The following is a 20,277-nucleotide window of genomic DNA, read 5'->3' as shown; positions in this document are numbered from 1 at the left end:
TCATTTTCCTGTTGCAAATTTACGGATATTTAAAATATATAGTTTATGTATCCTGCATTGACAGGTGGGTTCTTTACTACTGAGCCACCAGGGAAGGCCTAATATATATAACTAGATGGTTAAAAAATCTGCAAAATAATGATGCCAACTTCTGTCTCTTTTCCAAGTTGTGTCTAATGGTAATTTGTCTTTTAAATTCTTGAATCTTAATTGAAGGTAAAGGAACTGTAGCCAGTGACTTTGTGTATACTTTTGAGAAATAGCAAGGAGACTGACCTTATAAGGTTCAGTTCAGTTCAGTTCAGTTCAGTCGCTCAGTCATGTCTGACTCTTTGTGACCCCATGAACCGCAGCACACCAGGCCTCCCTGTCCATCACCAACTCCTGGAGTTCACCCAAACCCATGTCCATTGAATCGGTGATGCCACTCAACCATCTCATCCTCTGTCATCCCCTTGTCCTCCTGCCCTCAATCTTTCCCAGCTTTAGGGTCTTTTCAAATGAGTCAGCTCTTTGCATCAGGTGAGCAAAGTATTGGAGTTTCAGCTTTAACATCAGTCCTTCCAATGAACACCCAGGACTGGTTTCCTTTAGGATGGACTGGTCGGATCTCTTTGCAGTCCAAGGGACTCTCAAGAGTCTTCTCCAACAACACAGTTCAAAAGCATACATTCTTCTGTGCTCACTTTCTTTATAGTGCAACTCTCACATCCATACATGACCACTGGAAAAACCATAGCCTTGACTAGACAGACCTTTGTTGGCAAAGTAATGTCTCTGCTTTTTAATATGCTGTCTAGGTTGGTCATAACTTTCCTGCCAAGGAGTAAGCGTCTTTTAATTTCATGGCTGCAGTCACCATCTGCAGTGATTTTGGAGCCCAGAAAAATAAAGTCAGCCACTATTTCCACCGTTTCCCCTGCTTCCCCGTCTATTTGCCATGAACTGATGGGACCAGATGCCATGATCTTTGTTTTCTGAATCTTGAGCTTTAAGCCAACATTTTCACTCTCCTCTTACACTTTCATCAAGAAGCTCTTTAGTTCTTCTTCACTTCCTGCCATAAGGGTGGTGTCATCTGCATATCTGATGTTATTGATATTTCTCCTGGCAATCTTGATTCCAGCTTGTGCTTCTTCTAGCCCAGTGTTTCTCATGATGTACTCTGCATATAAGTTAAATAAGCAGGCTGACAATATACAGCCTTGACGTACTCCTTTTCCTATTTGGAACCAGTCTGTTGTTCCATGTCCAGTTCTAACTGTTGCTTCCTTACCTGCATACAGATTTCTCAGGAGGCAGGTCAGGTGGTCTGGTATTCCCATATCTTTCAGAATTAGTTGCACTGAAATGATTATAGTTGAGCTAGCATTGGTGTTCTTGTTCCAAAATTATTTTTGTCTATCTGTATAAGATGGGATTGGGCCTATACTTTGTTTGTTTAATAAACATAGTCCTTCTTACAAAGTTTATTTCTAGTCCACTAATTCCCTACCAATATTTTTTTAAAAAGGTTTTCTGCTATTGAGTTCTAATTTTTAGTATATTTGATGATTAATACTGTGGTTCCATAAAATGACTGAAGATCTTCAATAAAGGAAAAATTTAACATAAGCCTTCAGTATTTAAGAAAAAACTGTATTGTGAAATGCTCCTGACACTGTATATTTTGACAAGAGCTGCTTTCTGTTAAATGTGTATAAAGTCAGGAGGCAAGTTTCTCAATATTCTAATACTCAGTTATTTTACCTGTCATCTTACATCAAACCATAATTTTCCTGTGGTAGCATTTAACTCACCTGACTCCAGCCACTGTTAATGTATTTCTGTAGCTTGTAAAACATCTAGTTATCACTCTGTCTATTTTAGCTTGTTTGTACTAATTATTTATTTTCATTTTCTCTAGGATATAGACCTGCAGCTAACTGGATTTGATTTGTAAGCGGGAAATGTACAGTCAGTGGCCACTCTCACCACATTGCTACGATGGAAAACAGAATAGTCAATAGGATATGGTCTGATAAAGAGTGATGATTGAAGATGCTATTTCAATACACGTGAAATCAATGGAGATACTGGCTGCACGAAGAGCTTTCTGAGCTTTTCTTGACAAACTCGCCTTTAAGAAATCAGAGGTGTAGTCTACCAATATACGGTTTTTCTCAAGTGGATACAAATACCTGTGACTCACTGTAACCAGACAACTGTACAACTAATGTGGGACCATGGCAGTGCCCAGATGCACATGGCCAGATTATGTTTGGAGAGCAGTCATGGCCTGCTTGGTACACAGGGGGTTGGGTGCCTCATTGACTCTTTGTGTGTTAAGCTGTTTGCTTCACGCTGCCCATGTGCTCACACAAAAATTGGATGATGCAGACCCACTGGTGACTACCAACTTTGGCAAAATAAGAGGGATCAAGAAAGAACTCAATAATGAAATTTTGGGTCCTGTTATTCAGTTTCTTGGTGTTCCATATGCAGCCCCGCCAACAGGGGAACATCGTTTTCAGCCTCCAGAACCACCATCTCCTTGGTCAGACATCAGGAATGCTACTCAGTTTGCTCCTGTCTGCCCCCAGAATATCATTGATGGCAGATTGCCAGAAGTCATGCTTCCTGTGTGGTTTACTAATAACTTGGATGTGGTTTCATCGTATGTACAAGACCAGAGTGAAGATTGCCTGTATTTAAACATATACGTCCCAACTGAGGATGGTGAGTTTACTACAGGAAAAACAGGGAGATATATTTATATTTCTCTTTTTTATTCTAACGATATTAATTTTTATGTACTGATAGCATGCATGGCTTTTCCTGTTGGCATGTAGACATATTTTACATGCGTGCATGCCGCTCTGTTTATGTGTGTTAGTGTCTCTGTTCTTATTTTTCCCTGTGCCTACTCCTTTTCTTTCCTCTGCAGCACGTATATTTAGGTAGAAATGGGTTCCTAATTTCCATTTCTTACCGAATGACTTCTGAGAAGATGCATCAACATTTCTCCATTGCATGTGCAGACTCAGCGAAGTTGGGGATCTCTCGCACTCAGTAAATGCAGGAGCATAATAAGTTAGATAGTGGTGTTGCATGTTCCGGCGGTCTGTGATGGAGCGCCATGTTATTTTCTAGTCTTCTATTCATTTTTCAGTAAAAAGAATATCCAAGGAATGTGCCAGAAAACCCGGCAAGAAAATATGTAGAAAAGGAGGTATGTATAAAAGTGGAAATAAAAAAATGGGGGAAACAGCTTGCAGAGGAGGAACAAGATATTCTCCCTAAGGATGATTTGCTGATGCTGGAAGTGAATGGCTAGGTGAAACCTGGAATTTGATGAAGGCTGTCAAAGAATAGAAAGATGGTTGAGGAGAGCTCTAGCTGACTAGACATTGACAAAGCTCCTTGGTGGAGCCTTGTGTTGGTGCTGGTAGCATGCGCAGGATTTGAATCTCTGCTTTGAGTTTGGGTATAGAGAAGATACTTAGGTAAATACATTGCCGGCAGGGTAACCAAAGATATTCCTTCCTAGCTGGTCAACTTGGATCTCCGAACCTTTTTTTTTTTTTTTTAACAGATAATAGATTCCTGTTTCTTTTATAGGAAACAGATCACAAAAACCTAGTTTTTGTTTGTTTATCCTTAGTTCTCTCTGAATATCCTATGAACTTTCTCATCTAAGGGTAAATTTGCTGTAACTATTGGGCAATCACCGTCATTAAGTAATGGTATATTTTCCCAGACAGTCTTCCTATTTTCAGTCATTCCTCCAGAAAAAAAAAAAGGGGGGGATTTGCAGCTTTTTATACTAAATATTTACAGTCTTAAAATTGCTTTAACATTTTTATATTTATGTTAAACAATTTAAAACATAGGGAAGAACATGATTCAGAAGCTACAATTAAATCAACCTTCAAATCATCCTCTAGCCAGATTGAGCAAATGTAGACACTGACAGCTGCAAGCTTGCATCTGAATGTAGCTTGTCCACACTCCGTTTTTATATAACATCCAGTAAATCACTCATAGGAGAGTATGATTTTCTCTGGCAGTAAATTATCTAAGTGTTATTTTGACCTTATTATAACTTTGCCGAATTTTCAATCTTCATACGGAAGTCATATTAATATTCTAGTGCTGTGCATTCTCTCTCTGTATGCACTTCTAATCTCCTGGCTGGACCAAGTCAGATTTCATTACAACATCCTTGTGGGGTGGGGAGTGTCTAAACTGTTCGTTTTTACTGCAATTGCATTATCTGGAAGAAGCTTCATATAACCAAGTCCTCAATTGTAGATCAGAAGTATTTGGATTAATTGGAGTTTTGTTTTGTTTTTGTTCTTATGTCTTTGGTTAGACTCATAGAACTGGATTTAACCTTCATTTTATTATTAATGTCATGATTTGGGCTGAAAGAATAGTATACTTAAGCAGGTGGATATGGAGGCAACAAAGATGTTTTAAATAACTAAAAAAAAAAGTCTCTTGTTTTTTCCCAGATGAGAATAACTGCAGTAATTTACATGCTTTCAACTAATGTACAGTACTGCAGTAGTTATTATTATGCAGCTTATCAAGTATGTGTAATTAGCTAAGTGACTTTCGCCTCCTATCACAAAGATGTTGATTTACAAAGTCATAAATAAAGATGCTATTGAAGAATGCATAAATAGAGCATAATACATAAAAATGTGTACAATCAAAAAATGATAAGGACATCAAAAGGTAAGCTAGTGAGAAAGTGACCTTTCTTCTCATACAACTTCAGAAGGAAAAGGATTTGTTAAAAAATTATCTTTCATTGTCCTTTAGATTGTTGGTTCCATCTGCTTTATGAGACAGTTGGCAAAGACGTATGTAAGCTGTGTGATTTACTTTGGCAAACTTTGAACTAATTTATAATTAGCCTGAGGACAAGATCTATAGATACCTACATCAGACTGTGTTGTTTATAGTCCACATCTATTGTGTTTTTATATTAAGAATTCTAAAAAATTGGTTTACTTTGGTATTCACTATATTATTAATAAATAATTTATGCTTACTTATTTGCTACTTTTATATTATCCTAGAATCTAAATAACAAAAATTTTAATGCAATTTTTATAATTAATAGTTTTTTTAAAAAAGAAAATAAATTTTAGAGCTAGTCTTTTACATAGAGTAGTTGAATTTTTTCCCCAAACTTTCACCTTTTTTTTTCTTTTTCTATCATGAAGTGTCTATTTGGGTCATTTCCAGAAATCATGTTTTCCTGGTTGAAAAATATTAATCATTTCATGTGTATGTATATACAAATATATATATTGCAAATAGACTGTGAGTTCTTCAACAAAATTCTGGAAGTTTATAAAGGATGATTTAGGAAGTATAGGAGTAGTTGTGTTGCATTTTATCTAGGTACCAATAAAATTCTGGCTTATTATTCATCTCTTTTTTTTAAATTGTGTATGGTCATCTGCAGAGGCAGATGGACTCCTACCCTTGTGTCAATCTGTTTATGCTGTATTCATTCAAAAATATTCCTTAATTGCCTATTATAGGCACTGTCAGTAATGAATGAAACAAAGTTCTCTCTTCCTATAGAACTTACATTCAAGTAAGTTTACAAAGAACAAATATTTTCTACACTTTTAATGTGTATGAGAGGAAGAAATCTTATTTCTCTAAGAGATGCCTTGCTGTGATTTTTAAATAAAGTCTTTATAAGATTTTTTTCCTGTGCAAGTGAAGAGAAAACCATATTTTTACCAATCGGCTTCCTCTCATTTACGACAGGTCCCAGTTGTACCCTTTAATCCATCTTTTTAAATTTCCCATGATAGTTTTAGCCATATGTTAATTACTCTCTAGATATTTCTTTAGGGTTTTATCCTTGCAAAATTGAAAGAAAGGATTAATGCTTAAAATGAGATGACTGCCAACACTTGGCCACATGGGCAGATGATATGTGATATAAATTGGAATTTGGATATAGAGGACTGACATCTTATCACCAAAACTTTATGAAGAAAGTATATGACTGCCCTTACTTTAGAAATATGAAAGTAGGTTCTGTGAATACTTTTAAATAGTACATGTGTTTTCTCTCTGTCCAAAGATTCCGGCATAGTCCTCTTGACTGCAATCAGGAGTAGCTTTAATTTGCTTATGTTTCATTTTTGCATTCTCTAGTTTGCTCTCTTGTGAGAGTTGCCAACAAACAGGAATATGGTCAAATATTAGGCAGTAAACACAAGAAGGAAGAACAAGGGACCCAGAGAATCCACTGGAAATCAATTGGCTTACGGATACCCTAGAGATGTTTAGCTTTGTATTTCTCCAGTACTTTGACTGTTATTTGCACAGCTCTTCTAAGGTGAATGCAGAATCAGTTTTCATTTCTGCACAAGTTTTTTACCCCAGTTTTACTGTGTAGAAAACTAGAATCTCTATATATGGCTCTGGTACAATTCTTGACTCCTTGAGAAGTTTATTCCTGATTTTCATAAATATTTTACTGTTCCATGCTGTGTTCAGTAGTCTTTACCTGAGATACTATTGAATTCATTCAAGAGCCTTCTCCATGAAGTTAAGGTTTATTTGGTAGTTTATTGAACATAGAAACTGGTATTTTCCTAATGATTTGTATATAAAAGTGACTACTATTGTTGTCAGTGTGTTTAGGATTTTAAAGGGGAATTGTATTCCAGAATATTCTTTCTTCATGCTTATACAATTTTATCTAATTTCTTTCTTCACTTACCAAATGTTTATTGAGTCCTTACTCTGTGCTGGTTAGATTACCACTCTAGGTCCCCAAAATATATCAATAAAATATAAAAAGCAAAAACATCTTTACCCTCTTGGAGCTTATATCTTAGTGTATGGGACACACCCTAGATGATAAACACAATAAATGACTAAATTTAAAGGGTTTCAAAAGAGAGAAATTAACAGGGTATGGAGGCTTAAGTGTCTTGTGGAACATGAAAATAATAGTGTTGTCCTCTTCGGGTAAAGGTCTGAAGGAAATGAAATAAGTATATGAGGAAAGAACACAGCAAAGATCAAGTACAAAGGTATTAAGATTAATTCTGCCTCCTGTACTTAAGGAACAACTGGGAGTATGGTGAATCTGGAAAGAGTGTAGAGCGAGAGCAGCAATGATCTTTATAGTAAAGAGGGCTTTATATTGACTTTAAATTGACTTCAAATATTGACTAATATATGACTTTATATTAAAGAGGTCATCCTGGCTGACATATTAAGAGTAGATTGTAGAAGAGTATGGAGAAACTGGGAGAGCAAATAAGAGGCTGTTGTAGTTTGGATCAGACATCAGCCGGATCCAGGCACAGACCAGACAAGTAACAATAGAAGTGGAAGTCTTAATACATTACAGATATGTTTCTTAATCATTTGGTTATGGACTGTGAAAGTAAATGAACAGTCAGAGAAGATTCCTAGATTTTGATCTGAATACCTAGAAGAATAGACCTTTGACTGTATGGATCACAATAAACTGTGGACAATTCTGAAAGATATGGGAATTCCAGACCACCTGACCTGTCTCTTCAGAAACCTATATGCAGGTCAGGAAGCAACAGTTAGAACTGGACATGGAACAACAGACTGGTTCCAAATAGGAAAAGGAGTACGTCAAGGCTGTATATTGTCACTCTGCTTATTTAACTTCTATGCAGATTACATCATGAGAAACGCTGGGCTGGAAGAAACACAAGCTGGAACCAAGATTGCCAGGAGAAATATCAATAACCTCAGATATGCAGATGACACCACCCTTATGGCAGAAAGTGAAGAGGAACTCAAAAGCCTCTTGATGAAAGTGAAAGAGGAGAGTGAAAAAGTTGGCTTAAAATTCAACATTCAGAAAACGAAGATCATGGCATCTGGTCCCATCACTTCATGGGAAATAGATGGGAAACAGTGGAAACAGTTTCAGACTTTATTTTTTGGGGCTCCAAAATCACTGCAGATGGTGATTGCAGCCATGGAATTAAAAGACGCTTCCTGGCCCAGAGGTTAAAGCGTCTGCCTGCAATGCGGGAGACCCAGGTTCGATCCCTGGGTCGGGAAGAGCCCCTGGAGAAGGAAATGGCAACCCACTCCAGGCAGTACTCTTGCCTGGAGAATCCCATGGAGGGAGGAGCCTGGTAGGCTACAGTCCATGGGGTCGCAAAGAGTCGGACACGACTGAGCGACAAACTACTAACTACTACTCCTTGGAAGGAAAGTTATGACAAACCTAGACAGCGTATTGAAAGGCAGAGACATTACTTTGCCAACAAAGGTCTGTCTAGTCAAGGCTATGGTTTTTTCTGTGGTCGTGTATGGATGTAAGAGTTGGACTGTGAAAAAAGCTGAGTGCCAAAGAATTGATGCTTTTGAACTGTGGTGTTGGAGAAGACTCTTGAGAGTCCCTTGAACTGCAAGGAGATCCAACCAGTCCATTCTGAAGGAGATCAGCCCTGGGATTTCTTTGGAAGGATGATGCTAAAGCTGAAACTCCAGTACTTTGGTCACCTCATGCGAAGAGCTGACTTATTGGAAAAGACTCTGATGCTGGGAGGGATTGAGGGCAGGAGGAGAAGGGGATGACAGAGGATGAGATGGTTGGATGGCATCACTGACTCAATGGACGTAAGTTTGAGTGAACTCCAGGATTTGGTGATGGACAGGGAGGCCTGGCGTGCTGCAATTCATGGGGTCACAAAGAGTCAGACACGACTGAGCAACTGAACTGAACTGAAGATGGAGAAAAAAAAAACAACACAGAATACTTTTTTGGGGGGCACAATAGAAGGATGATGTTTACTTTTGAACATGTTCAAGTTGAGGTGACTCTATCCATGTATAGATTTCAAGGGACCAATTTGACATTCAGTAGAGAGATATATGTGGAAATACAAATTTGGAAGTCTTGTACTTTGGCCACCTGATGTGAATAACTGACTCATCGGAAAAGACCCTGATGCTGGGAAAGATTGAAGATGGGAGGAGAAGGGGATTACAGAGTATGAGATGGTTGGATGGCATCACCAAGTCGATGGACTTGAGTTTGAGCAAGCCCAGTGAGTTGGTGTGGACAGGGAAGCCTAGTGTGCTGCAGTCCATGGGGTCGCAGAGTCGGACACGACTGACTGCACTGAACTGAATTGTGATATAAAAGGTAAAAATTTAAAGTTGTGAGACTGAGAATAAAAGGAATTGAATGAAAATAGAGGAAAGAAAATGATACCAAAGATTCATCCATGGGCCATTCCAACATGAAGAGGCCTGGAGGAAGAGAAGGAAAACTGTGGAGACTAAGCAAGTATGACATGTAGATGAGAAGATGAGAAGTAGACCAGGAGATTTTTGTTGTCCTAGAAGCTAAGTAAAGAATGCATCAAAATAAAAAAGAGTGATTAATGCTACCAAGTCAACTTTTGTGAGGTTATGTGGATCTGACATACTGGAGTGGGTAAAAGAGAATGGGTGAAGATCTGAAATCACTAAGCATAAATAATAATTTTAAGAAGTTTTGCTGTAAAAGTGAGCGGAAAAATGGGTGTATTAGGGACCATAGAGGTTGTTTTGTTGCTGTAGGTTAAGATAGAAGAAATAGAGAAATATTTGTGTATAGTTGGAATTAAAAATATAGGAGAAGGATGATAGACTTCTAGAATAAGATCTTTAGAAAAAGATGGGTTCCAGTACACAGTTGGAGGTTTTGGATTAAAAAAAGCATACATAGGCAATTTAAATTAGCATGTAGCTAGGTGGAGTCCATGAGTATGAGTACATGGGCAGAAGTCATGGTATGATTCTGTTCTTATTGATCCTGTTTGAATTATTCAGTGCATAACATTAAGGCAAGTGGAGATAGAATTAACATTGTTGAGCTATTTATAAGTTCTAGACATTAGCCTTATTAGTTAATGTTACAACAATCCTATGAGATTCTTATTCCCAGTTTATAAATGCAGAAATGGAGCACCAAGAAAGTTAATTATCCTGCCCAATGATATATAATCTGTTATCTGGCCAACTGTATTTCCTTTAAGGAGGTAACTTTAGAACAGAGGGAATAAAACAAAACAGTACAACAGCAATCTCATTTATCTGGGATCCCAGATCAAATGGAAAATGAAATTGATGGCCAGTTTGGTAGTGGAAAAATCACTGCATATTGGAATAAGTACAGCATCTGGATTGCTGGGAACTGAAGATGAATGGGAACCAAGATTAAACCAGAGATATGGCTTCATATTTGAATTAGTACCTTGGACACTTGTGGTTAAGACTTCTGAAAGCTAAACACTTTCAGCCAAAACTGTGAAATGAAGTAGATCTAAGAGGGCTGTAAAGTTTTAAAAGAACAGTATCGATTGTCCCATTGTTTACTGACAGGCAGAGAATCTACCAAAGCTGATGATTAAAAGACTATTATAGTTGACCAATTCAGTTTTTCTGGAGAATAAATACCTTTTTTTTTCTTATAGAAAGTTGGATTGAAATTGAAAACATATGATATGCCACCAGCAAAAAGAGCTATGCCAGGAAATAAACCCTCTGTAGAAAAGGCTTCCCTTTCTCTTACTCAGTATAATAATACATGTTTTAATATATTGATTTCACAAATAGAACATACTTCTAGCTTCATAATTGTGATGTAATCTTTGCCTTAATTTTACTTTCCATTACAGATTTTGTTGATAATCTTTTCACCTTTTATGTTTCTCCTTCTCTTCTTTTTCTTTCCATGGTGGTATTGGGTTGGTGAAAAAATTTGTTTGGGTTTTTCTGCACAATTTTGTGGGTAAACCTGAATGAACTTTTTGGCCAACACAGCACATACATGCTAAGTAATTTAGGAAATGACCGGCTTCAGAAATCACACCAGTCATACATTTCTTAGTAACAATCACATAATCTTCTTCTGGATTTGATAATTTAAAATTCTGGACTAGATATGGAAGCATAATTTCCAGTCATAAGTCTTCACATAGTCTTTTGTAAGTGGACAGAATACTTTATGTAACACTCCCTATATTAGATTCCTAGGGCTGCTGTAACAAATTGCCATAAACTGTGTGGCTTTATTTACTTATTTATTTTTATTTTACTTTATTTTGCTTTCCAATACTGTATTGGTTTTGCCATACATCAACATGAATCTGCCATGGGTGTACACTTGTTCCCCATCCTGAACCGCCCTCCCACCTCCCTCCCCATACCATCTTTCTGGGTCATCCCAGTGCACCAGCCCCAAGCATCCTGTATCCTGCATTGAACCTAGACTGGCGATTCATTTCTTATATGATCTTATACATGTTTCAACGCCATTCTCCAAAATCATCCCACCCTCTCCCTTTCCCACAGAGTCCAAAAAACTGTTCTATACATCTGTGTCTCTTTTGCTGTCTCGCATACAGGGTTATCATTACCATCTTTCTAAATTCCATATATATGCGTTAGTATACTGTATTGGTGTTTTTCTTTCTGGCTTACTTCACTCTGTATAATCGGCTCCAGTTTCATCCACCTCATTAGAACTGATTCAAATGTATTCCTTTTAATGGCCAAGTAATACTCCATTGTGTATATGTACCACAGCTTTCTTATCCACTCATCTGATGAACAACTGAGATTATTCTCTCACTGTTACGGAGTTGAGAAGTCCAAAATCAAGGAGTTGGCAGATTTGGTTACTCCTGGAATCTCTGGAAATGGGTCTTGCTGCTTCTCTCTCAGCTTCTGTCGGTGGCCAACAGTCACTGGTGTTCTCTGGCTTGCAGTTGGATTGCTCCAGTCTCTGCTTCTGTTGCTACGTGGTCTTCTCTGGGTGTCTCCCAGTGTCTCTGTGTTGTCACATGGTCTTCTCACAAGGACACCAATCATAAGATTTATGGCCCATCCCAATCCAGTGTGACTTCATCCTGATTACATTTTCTGAGCCCTATTTCCAGATAAGATCATTTCCTTGCTAGGGTTGCTGTAACAAAACACCACACACTGCATGATTTACAGAGCAGAAAATTTTGGTCTCACAGTTTTAAAGCCTGGAAATCTGAGATCAGGACACTGGCATGGTTGGTTCTTTCTGAGGGCTGTGTTGAAGATGCTGTTCTGGGTCTCCTGCCCCTGGCGTGTAGATGGCTGTCTTCTCCCTATATCTTCACATGGCATTCTCCCTTTCCTGAGGCATGGTTGACGTGCAACATTATATTAGCTTCAGGTGCACAGCATTATGATTTGATATTTATATATACTGGAAAATAATCAACACAATAATTCTAGTTAGCAACCATCCCCAAACATAGTTACATTTTTTTTCTTATGATGAGAAGTTTTATGATTTACTCTTACCAACTTTCAAACATATAATACAATATTATCATCTACAGTCACCTAGCCATACCTCACATCCTAGTAACTGGAAGCTTGTACCTTTGACCCCCACCTTCACCTATTTCACCAGTGCCTCACCCCAGCCACCCTCTATCTGGAACCTTTCTTTCATTGTTTTGCTTGTTTGATTTTTTAATTGCACATTTATAAGTGAGGGTTTGTCTTTCACTGACTTAGTTCCCTTAGTATAATGCCCATCCGTGCTGTCTCGAATGGCGAGGTTTCATTTTCTATGGCTTAATAGTATTCTGTTGTCGATTTACATATCAGTGGATACTTAGGTTGTTTCCATATCTTGGCTGTTGTAAGTGATGCTGCAGTGAACAGGTGCATACATCTTTTTGAATGAATGTTTTCGTTTTCTTCAGATAAATGCCCAGAAGAAGAACTGCTAAATTATATGGTAGTTCTATTTTTATTTTTTTTTGAGGATCCTCCACATTGTCTTCCGTAGTGTCTGCACCAATTGACATTCTCACCAACAGAGGGCAAAGGTTCCCTTTTCCCAATATCCTTGCCACCAATTTCTATTAGTTTAGCCATTCTGATAGATATGAGATGATGTCTTGTTGTAGTTTTAATTTGTATTTCCGTGGTAATTAGTGATGTTGAACATCTTCTTGTACACTTTTTGGTCATCTGTATGTCTTCTTCAGAAAAAATATCTATTCAGATCCTCTACCTGTTTCTTAATTGGATTTTGGGGTGTTTTTTGTTATTGAATTATTAAATTACCCCTTTTTATGAAGATACTAATCATTTTGTGTTAGAGCCCATCCTAATGACCTCCTCTTAACTAATTATATCTGTAAGACCCTATTTCTAAATAAGGTCATGTTCTGAGGTAGTTAGCCTTAGGACTTCAGCACATGAATTTTGGGGTAACAGAGGTTCTAGTTGGACATGAATTCTTTAAGTATACCATGAGCTTTTCCATTTTTTTCATTCACATTGAATCCCAGAAAGATCTCAAAATGGTAATTATACCCATTCTGTAGTTGAAAAATTATGGCTTGTTGGGGTTAAATAACTCACTCAAGGTCACATGGCTGCTAGTTAGGCATGCTGACACTCCTTTTCAAATAAAAACTCAAAATAACTTGATATCCCATCTCTTCAGTCAAATTTAATTTGCCATCCAGATTCTCTCTTCTGTACTTAGAAGTTTCTTTAATTTGTGTTTAAGTAGTTTTCTATCAAGATTGCATACTATGCATTAATTTAGATACTTTTAAGTGTTTAAGTGTTTGACTTTGTGTAGACAAAATGATTCAGATTTTTTTTAATTCTTTGAATTTTAAGCGTCTTATACAGATGGTTGCTTACATGCACACACAGTTTTAGTTAAGATTAAGATCTTACAAATTAAAGCTCCGGTAGCATTGATTTTCAATACTGTTTCATTTATCATATTTAGGAAATTGGACCAAGTTCTTTTCAAAATAATTTTTAATTAAAGAGCTATTTCTTTGTTTACTTTAATCCAATGCCTCTGATATCTATGTAATGATAGCATTAGAGCAATTTAATTATAGCCCACGAGTTTCATTGACACGTGAAACTTCTTATAAAAATCAGTAATAAACAATGACAAAAAGTGATACAAAAGCATCTTTCCTCTCTTCTTTTTGGCTCACATTCTGTTTTTCCAAAAAACTTCTGGGCTCCTCTTCTAGAATCTTCTTTCCAGCTTCTCTAAGTGGAAGGAGAAAGAGAGGACAGAGGGATAAGTGTGTATAGCACAGTAATGACACAGGGCAAATATAACCCTTTCTTGTTGATATGAAGCAACTGTAAGTATTGCTGCTGCTAGGAAATGAAGAGGGAGCCCTAGGTAAACTTATTAATAATATTTATACTCCTGATTTGGATTCCTTGGTCTCTCAGGTATAGATATGTCCCCAGTGCAGGGGGTCTGTGGAAAGAGGAATGCCTCTAGCTAGTGGTCACTCTGTACTCCTGCTAAGTTCCCACTCAGCATCCTCTTCAAGCTCAGCATCCTTTCAGGTAATGAACAGGTCAGGCCTCAGTTTGCAGCTCTAAGCTTTAACCAGAGAATGGATAGGTCCTTTGGTGCAGTAATTTATAAGCCAGGCAGGTCCTGAGGATTCTGAGCTGCCTCTGAGCTAGGCAACCATCTAGCCTGCCAGTGCCTCTCTTGACCCACACCCAAGCCTCCACCATCACACACTGCCATGCTCCTTCCCATTCATGGCGCCAGCACAGCTTGACTTTCATTCCTTACACATATAGGGAGAGACTACCTATAGTTCCAAGATTTCTTTAAAAAGGAGGAAGGGATTCTGTTGCTTAAAAAATTCTGGAAGTCATTTATTTAGGTAATTAACTTTATTTCAATGAGAACGGAAATATTTATAAATTTGGATACAGAAGAGGAATTTTTTCTGTAATGACCATTGAAAATATTTTGTATTCCAACTCCAAAAGAGCAAGGATGAGATTTTTTTTTCACATTTTTAATTTATGGAGATCTTTGGTCATCTGTGCTGTCTAGCAAAGGCTTTTTGAGGGAAACACACATATACACATATGCATACATATGTACACACGTGTAAAACCTTGTAGAATATTTCCTGAGGTCTCAGATTGTCATTAATGGAATCTTTGACTATCAAAACAGTGCTTTCCCCTATCTATCTATCTATGTATCTATCTATCTGTCTCTTATTAATTTATTATCTCTTTGGTGTTGATCCTGCTTTGCTCTGTTTTGTTGTACATCCAGAAGACCCTGCATCAGATTTCATACATGGCTGTCCCCTCTCCCTCTGTCTGAGCCCACCGTGGATAAAGCACTCATGTCCAGAACTCAGCTGGAGACTCAGTATGGCAGGACACATCCTTTGCCCTCAGGGAGCTTAAACGGTCACTGCAGCTGGCAAGTAATAAGAAACACAGGACATTTTTGTTAGTGACCATGTCAGTATGAGCAAGTAAATATAAGCCTGATCTTTACTGAAATCTCAAAACCAAATCAGGGAACGGTTGTTCCTGTGGAAAAAAATAAAAAAGGTAATGATGCTGATATTTGGCACTGTGTTCCCTATAATAAAACATTTAATTAAATCTTTAAATGTGTATGGAACACAAAATATGCACATCAGAATAAAACACATCAGGCATAACCAACACTATAATTATATCAGCCCTGTTGCCTGAGCCCACCTTTGTTGCTCTGCCAACAAGCAGTGGTTTAAAACTTTCTGTCCATCTGTTAAAATAAATAAATAAATAAACAGCCTATGCTGTACCTATACAAATCTCTAAAGCTTGGGAATGCTTTGGCTACTGATACAACAGCTGCTGAGTTTCTGGGCTGCAGGCTGTCTCTCTTAGAGGTAAATTAACAGCTGCTGCTCTGTGGTTCTTTCCACACTTTGGTTGAGCGTCTTCTCTCATAGGCCCAGGAGATAACAAAGGTGCATGCATGCGTGCTCAGTTGTGTCTGACTCTGTCATCCCATGGACTGTAGCCCTCCAGGCTCCTCTGTCCATGGAATTTTCAAGGCAAGAGTACTGGAGTGGGTTGCCATTCCCTTCTCCAGGGTTATCTTCCCGACCCAGGGATCAAACCCGTGTTTCCTACATCTCCTGCATTGGCAGGTGGATTCTTTACCTGCTAAGCCATCTGGGATGAAAGGGGCATTAAAGAGCTGTCCTCAAAGTATTCCCTATCTTGTGGGGGTAGCAAATACAGAAAGAGAAAACAAGATAGTAAGCACCCTGAGGAAGGGAAGCAAGAAGCATTATGGGAACACGTAGGAGAGGTGTCCATGGTTTAGAGATGTCTTGTGATAGAAAGTTGTCCTTGATGTGAGCACCCAGGTAAGACTATGGTTGTCCCTGCATGCCTTCAAAGGTGACTGTGGCCTGTGCAACCGTTTTGCTGAGTAATTCTGGATTAAAATATTTCTGCATACTTATTTCAAGTGCTTGTTTGCTTGTTTATTTGTGGATGTGGATATGTAAGTATAAGTGTCTCCACCTTCTTTGCCCTAAAAACATTTATCTTTTGCTATTTTAGGCTTTAGAAACACTACCTGCCAGCTTCTGGGGTATTGAATCTGATCTGTCATGGGTTGGGAAACGAAACAATCACAGTTAAGAAAAAGGAAAAATAAACTTGTTCATGAGATTGAAACAAATAGTCTTGAAATGACTGTCTCTATTACAAGTAATATGTAACAATTTAAATACATTTGTTCAAAGATTTTTTTTAACAAATTTTATGTTATGAATAACTGAGGCTCTTGAAGATGTAGTCTTTAAGTGAGGTGTTTCCTAATTGTGAAGCTATAGGAGCCAACCCTGTCCTCATGAGGTGACCCCTCAGGAATGTGTGAGGATATCACTTCCTCCTCCTACTCAGGACACTGCAGACTTATCCTCCCATGTCAGTGTGATCTTTCCTTCCTCCCTTCTCCAAGTCCTTCATCATAATCTAGAATCTCCATAATTTCTTGCCTGAACCACTACAATAGCCTTATAATGGGTCTTTCTATTCCCATTTCTGCTCCTGCAATACATTCTGCACAGAGGGGCCAATGTGGTCATTAAAGTCTGAAATCAGTTGCTATGGCCCCTTTCTTGTCCCCTCAGGGGCTTCCTATTTCTTTTAGAACAAATGTAGGACGCCCTGACCATAGTCTATGAGATCCTACATGATGATTCCTGCCCACCTCTGTCCATGTCTTCTTCCATATATTTCACCCTTGCTTTCTAGATTCTGGCCTTACTGATCTCTTTTTGGTTACTGGAATAGCCAGTGTGTGTGTATATGTATGTATGTATGTATGTATGTATGTATGTATGTGTGTATATATATATATATATATATGTATATATATATATATTGCTTTCTTTTTTAAAAATGAATTTATTTTTATTTGAAGGATAACTGATTTATAATATTGTGTTGGTTTCTGCCATATATCAACATGAATCAGCTATAGGTGTACATATGTCCCCTCCCTTTGAACCTCCCTCCCACATCCCACCCCATCATACCCTTCTAAGTTACAGAGAACCAGATTTGAGCTACCTCTTCCCTCATACAGCAAATTCCCATTGCTGCTGCTAAGTCACTTCAGTCATGTCTGACTCTGTGTGACCCCATAGACGGCAGCCCACCAGGCTCCCCCGTCCCAGGGATTCTCCAGGCAAGAACACTGGAGTGGGTTGCCATTTCCTTCTCCAATGCATGGAAGTGAAAAGTGAAAGTGAAGTCACTTTCAAATTCCCATTGGCTATCTGTTTTACATATGGTAATCTATATGTTTCAATCCTACTCTCTCAATTCGTCCCACCACTTTCTGTCCTGCCTCAGGACCTTTGTACTTGCTGCTCCGGTTACCTTGAATGTACCATGACTACCTCTTTTGCAAAGTCTTGGGCAAAATGCCACCTTATCAAAGTAGCCTTTGATGAACATTCTGTTAAGTTAACCTCACCTCACACCTTTCCTCTGGTTATTGTCTTACATCCCCTTGGTTATCTCCTGCATTACATTTTTATCTCTATATGAAATTAGCTTGTTCATTTATGAGCTTACATGTATACTGTCAGCCCCAGAAGAACATTTCTCTTCTTCACTGCTCTATGCTCAGTACTCACAAGGGATTCAATAAACATTATTCCAAAACATAAACATCCTTGAGAAATAATGTACTTTGTTGGAGCAAATCTTTGTCTCCCACCATCTGCATTTCTTTGAGTAATGTTATCATTCTTCACCTGACAGAGCAAGTAAGAATTTATACTGTTCCTCTCTGCTATGAAATCACTATGTGTTTATGGCTCCCAAAATGAAGAAAATTTCAAAGCCAACACCAGAGTCCTTAACTAAGAAATAACAGTGTTCAGTGGTTCAGTCTGTGACAGATATAACCTGGATTCCATTGCAGGGGCCCTTGGGCCCGAGTGGCTGCCAACAGCCAAGGCTCTTGGCTTTCTGCCTATGCACGTTTCTGCCAGCCTTATTGCCTCTGCACTGAATTTATATTTTAATACAGAACGCCAACAACGCATTTGTGTAATAGGAGCACAGAGAATGATTTTCCTTTTCCAGGCCAGCAGCTTCATTTTCCCTTCCCACCTTCTAATTTAATTTCCTTTCCCTCTTACCCAACTCCAAGTTCCCTCCTGTGACAAATATATTTTCTTTTGTAATTATTTCACTTTCTTTGTCCTTGTTCTACCATCTACTTCTATGATAGGCCTTCTCACCACTGTTTCTATTAAGACATTTCATTTGAGGTTCATTTCATTTGAGGTTATTCAAGAGGCAATGCCTGAGTGCTAGATGAGATAAGAAGAGGTCTAACTGGATTTGCTTAAGGGATTTTCTATATGGTATGAAATAACTCCTCCAGCGACCTGTTCTGGGGAGCTCTTTCCTTAGGATTTAGCCTCCCATTTGGTTAGGTCATTTCACCATTAACATGTTAATGAACCCAAAGTGTTATTTAGCCCTTTCCTCTTTTATTAGGCATTTGCAACTACTGACTTTCCTACAAAAAAAAAAAAAAAGAAACAGATATCTCTTTATAAAATGAGGCAAACCAGAGAATGAGACCTTCCAATATGTACAGAATCATAGGCAGAATTGTGGGGACAAAGTTTGTACCCTAAAAGGACTGATGAAGGCATATTTTGAGCCTGATGGATAAGGGGTGCTTAGATTACTGAGATCAGAGAAGGCAGTGACACCCCACTCCAGTACTCTTGCCTGGAAAATCCCATGGACAGAGGAGCCTGGTGGACTGCAGTCCATGGGGTCGCTGAGAGTTGGACACGACTCAGTGACTTCACTTTCACTTTTCACTTTCATGCATTGGAGAAGGAAATGGCACCCCACTCCAGTGTTCTTGCCTGGAGAATCCCAGGGACGGTGGAGCCTGGTGGGCTGCCGTCTATGGAGTCGCACAGAGTCGGACACGACTGAAGGGAATTAGCAGCAGCAGATTACTGAGACATCTGGAGAGGTCAGTGACTTTTCTAGTGGATGGTGGAGGCTGGATCTTGGGCAGTTCAAGGTGAAGAGGCATAGTAAGTGCACGGTAGACCTGGAATGTCACAGTTTAGTTGAGAGTGAGAGAAATCTGGCAGTAATATAGACTAAATATTTATTTCAGAACACATTGTGGAGCTGATGAGAAGATGTTAGATTCCTGGTAGGGCTGGCTTCATAGGAGGGTAGTCTGTGTGGTCAAACTGATTCCTGTACTCAGAACAGCTTCACACTTGGTAAAATTTTCTACTGTAGCCATCTTGAAATTTGTAAGACTTTTTGAACAAGGGATTTAACATTTTCATTTGGCATTGGGCCTCACAAATTATGCAGCCAGTCCTGCTCCTTGGCTTTGCTGGGGTTTTCCCCATTCTGAATACCCATAGATGCTTTTGTTATTCTGAGATATGGTAGAACAGAAGCCCTCTGTGCAAGTTGGAAAGTTTGATTAGAACTGTCAACTATTAAAGCACTCTGAACGTTTGTGTGTGTGGTCTTACAGTTCCCCTCACATCTAAGGAGAACAATGGAAAAGGGACATGTTGTAATTTGGGAAAATAAAAGATCTGTTTTTCTCTTATTCCTCTTTTTATGCATTTGTTCATTCTTTTATGAAATGGTTATTAAGCATCTAATTTGTCCTAGGGGCTATACTAGAAACTGAGGATAAAAACTGGTATTTACTGTTTTTTTTTTTTTAATTGTATTTATATTTGCCTGTAAGGGACAATCAAACAAGGAATAATAATGATAATAATTGTTATAATAGCTACCACTTGTGTAGTCCGTATCATGAGCTAGTCATTGTTTTGAGTGAGTGAGTGAAGTTGCTCAGTCATGTCCGACTCTTTGTCA

The 20,277-nt window shown here is 38.3% G+C and overlaps 1 protein-coding gene across 3 annotated transcripts in view; it reads left to right on the top strand.

Moving 5' to 3' along the window:
- Positions 1–20,277, top strand: part of NLGN1 (neuroligin 1) — a 784,978-nt gene that overhangs the window by 18,523 nt on the left and 746,178 nt on the right. For all 3 annotated transcript variants that reach the window (XM_060393563.1, XM_042234322.2, XM_060393549.1), the window contains exon 2: positions 1,907–2,718. In XM_060393563.1, coding sequence (XP_060249546.1) covers positions 2,226–2,718 — 493 coding nt within the window. In that variant the 5' untranslated portion in view covers positions 1,907–2,225. The remainder of the gene's footprint in view (positions 1–1,906; positions 2,719–20,277) is intronic.

This window comes from Ovis aries, chromosome 1 (assembly GCF_016772045.2).
Source record: "Ovis aries strain OAR_USU_Benz2616 breed Rambouillet chromosome 1, ARS-UI_Ramb_v3.0, whole genome shotgun sequence".
Taxonomy (NCBI): domain Eukaryota; kingdom Metazoa; phylum Chordata; class Mammalia; order Artiodactyla; family Bovidae; genus Ovis; species Ovis aries.
This window is presented reverse-complemented; position numbering and strand designations above follow the sequence as displayed.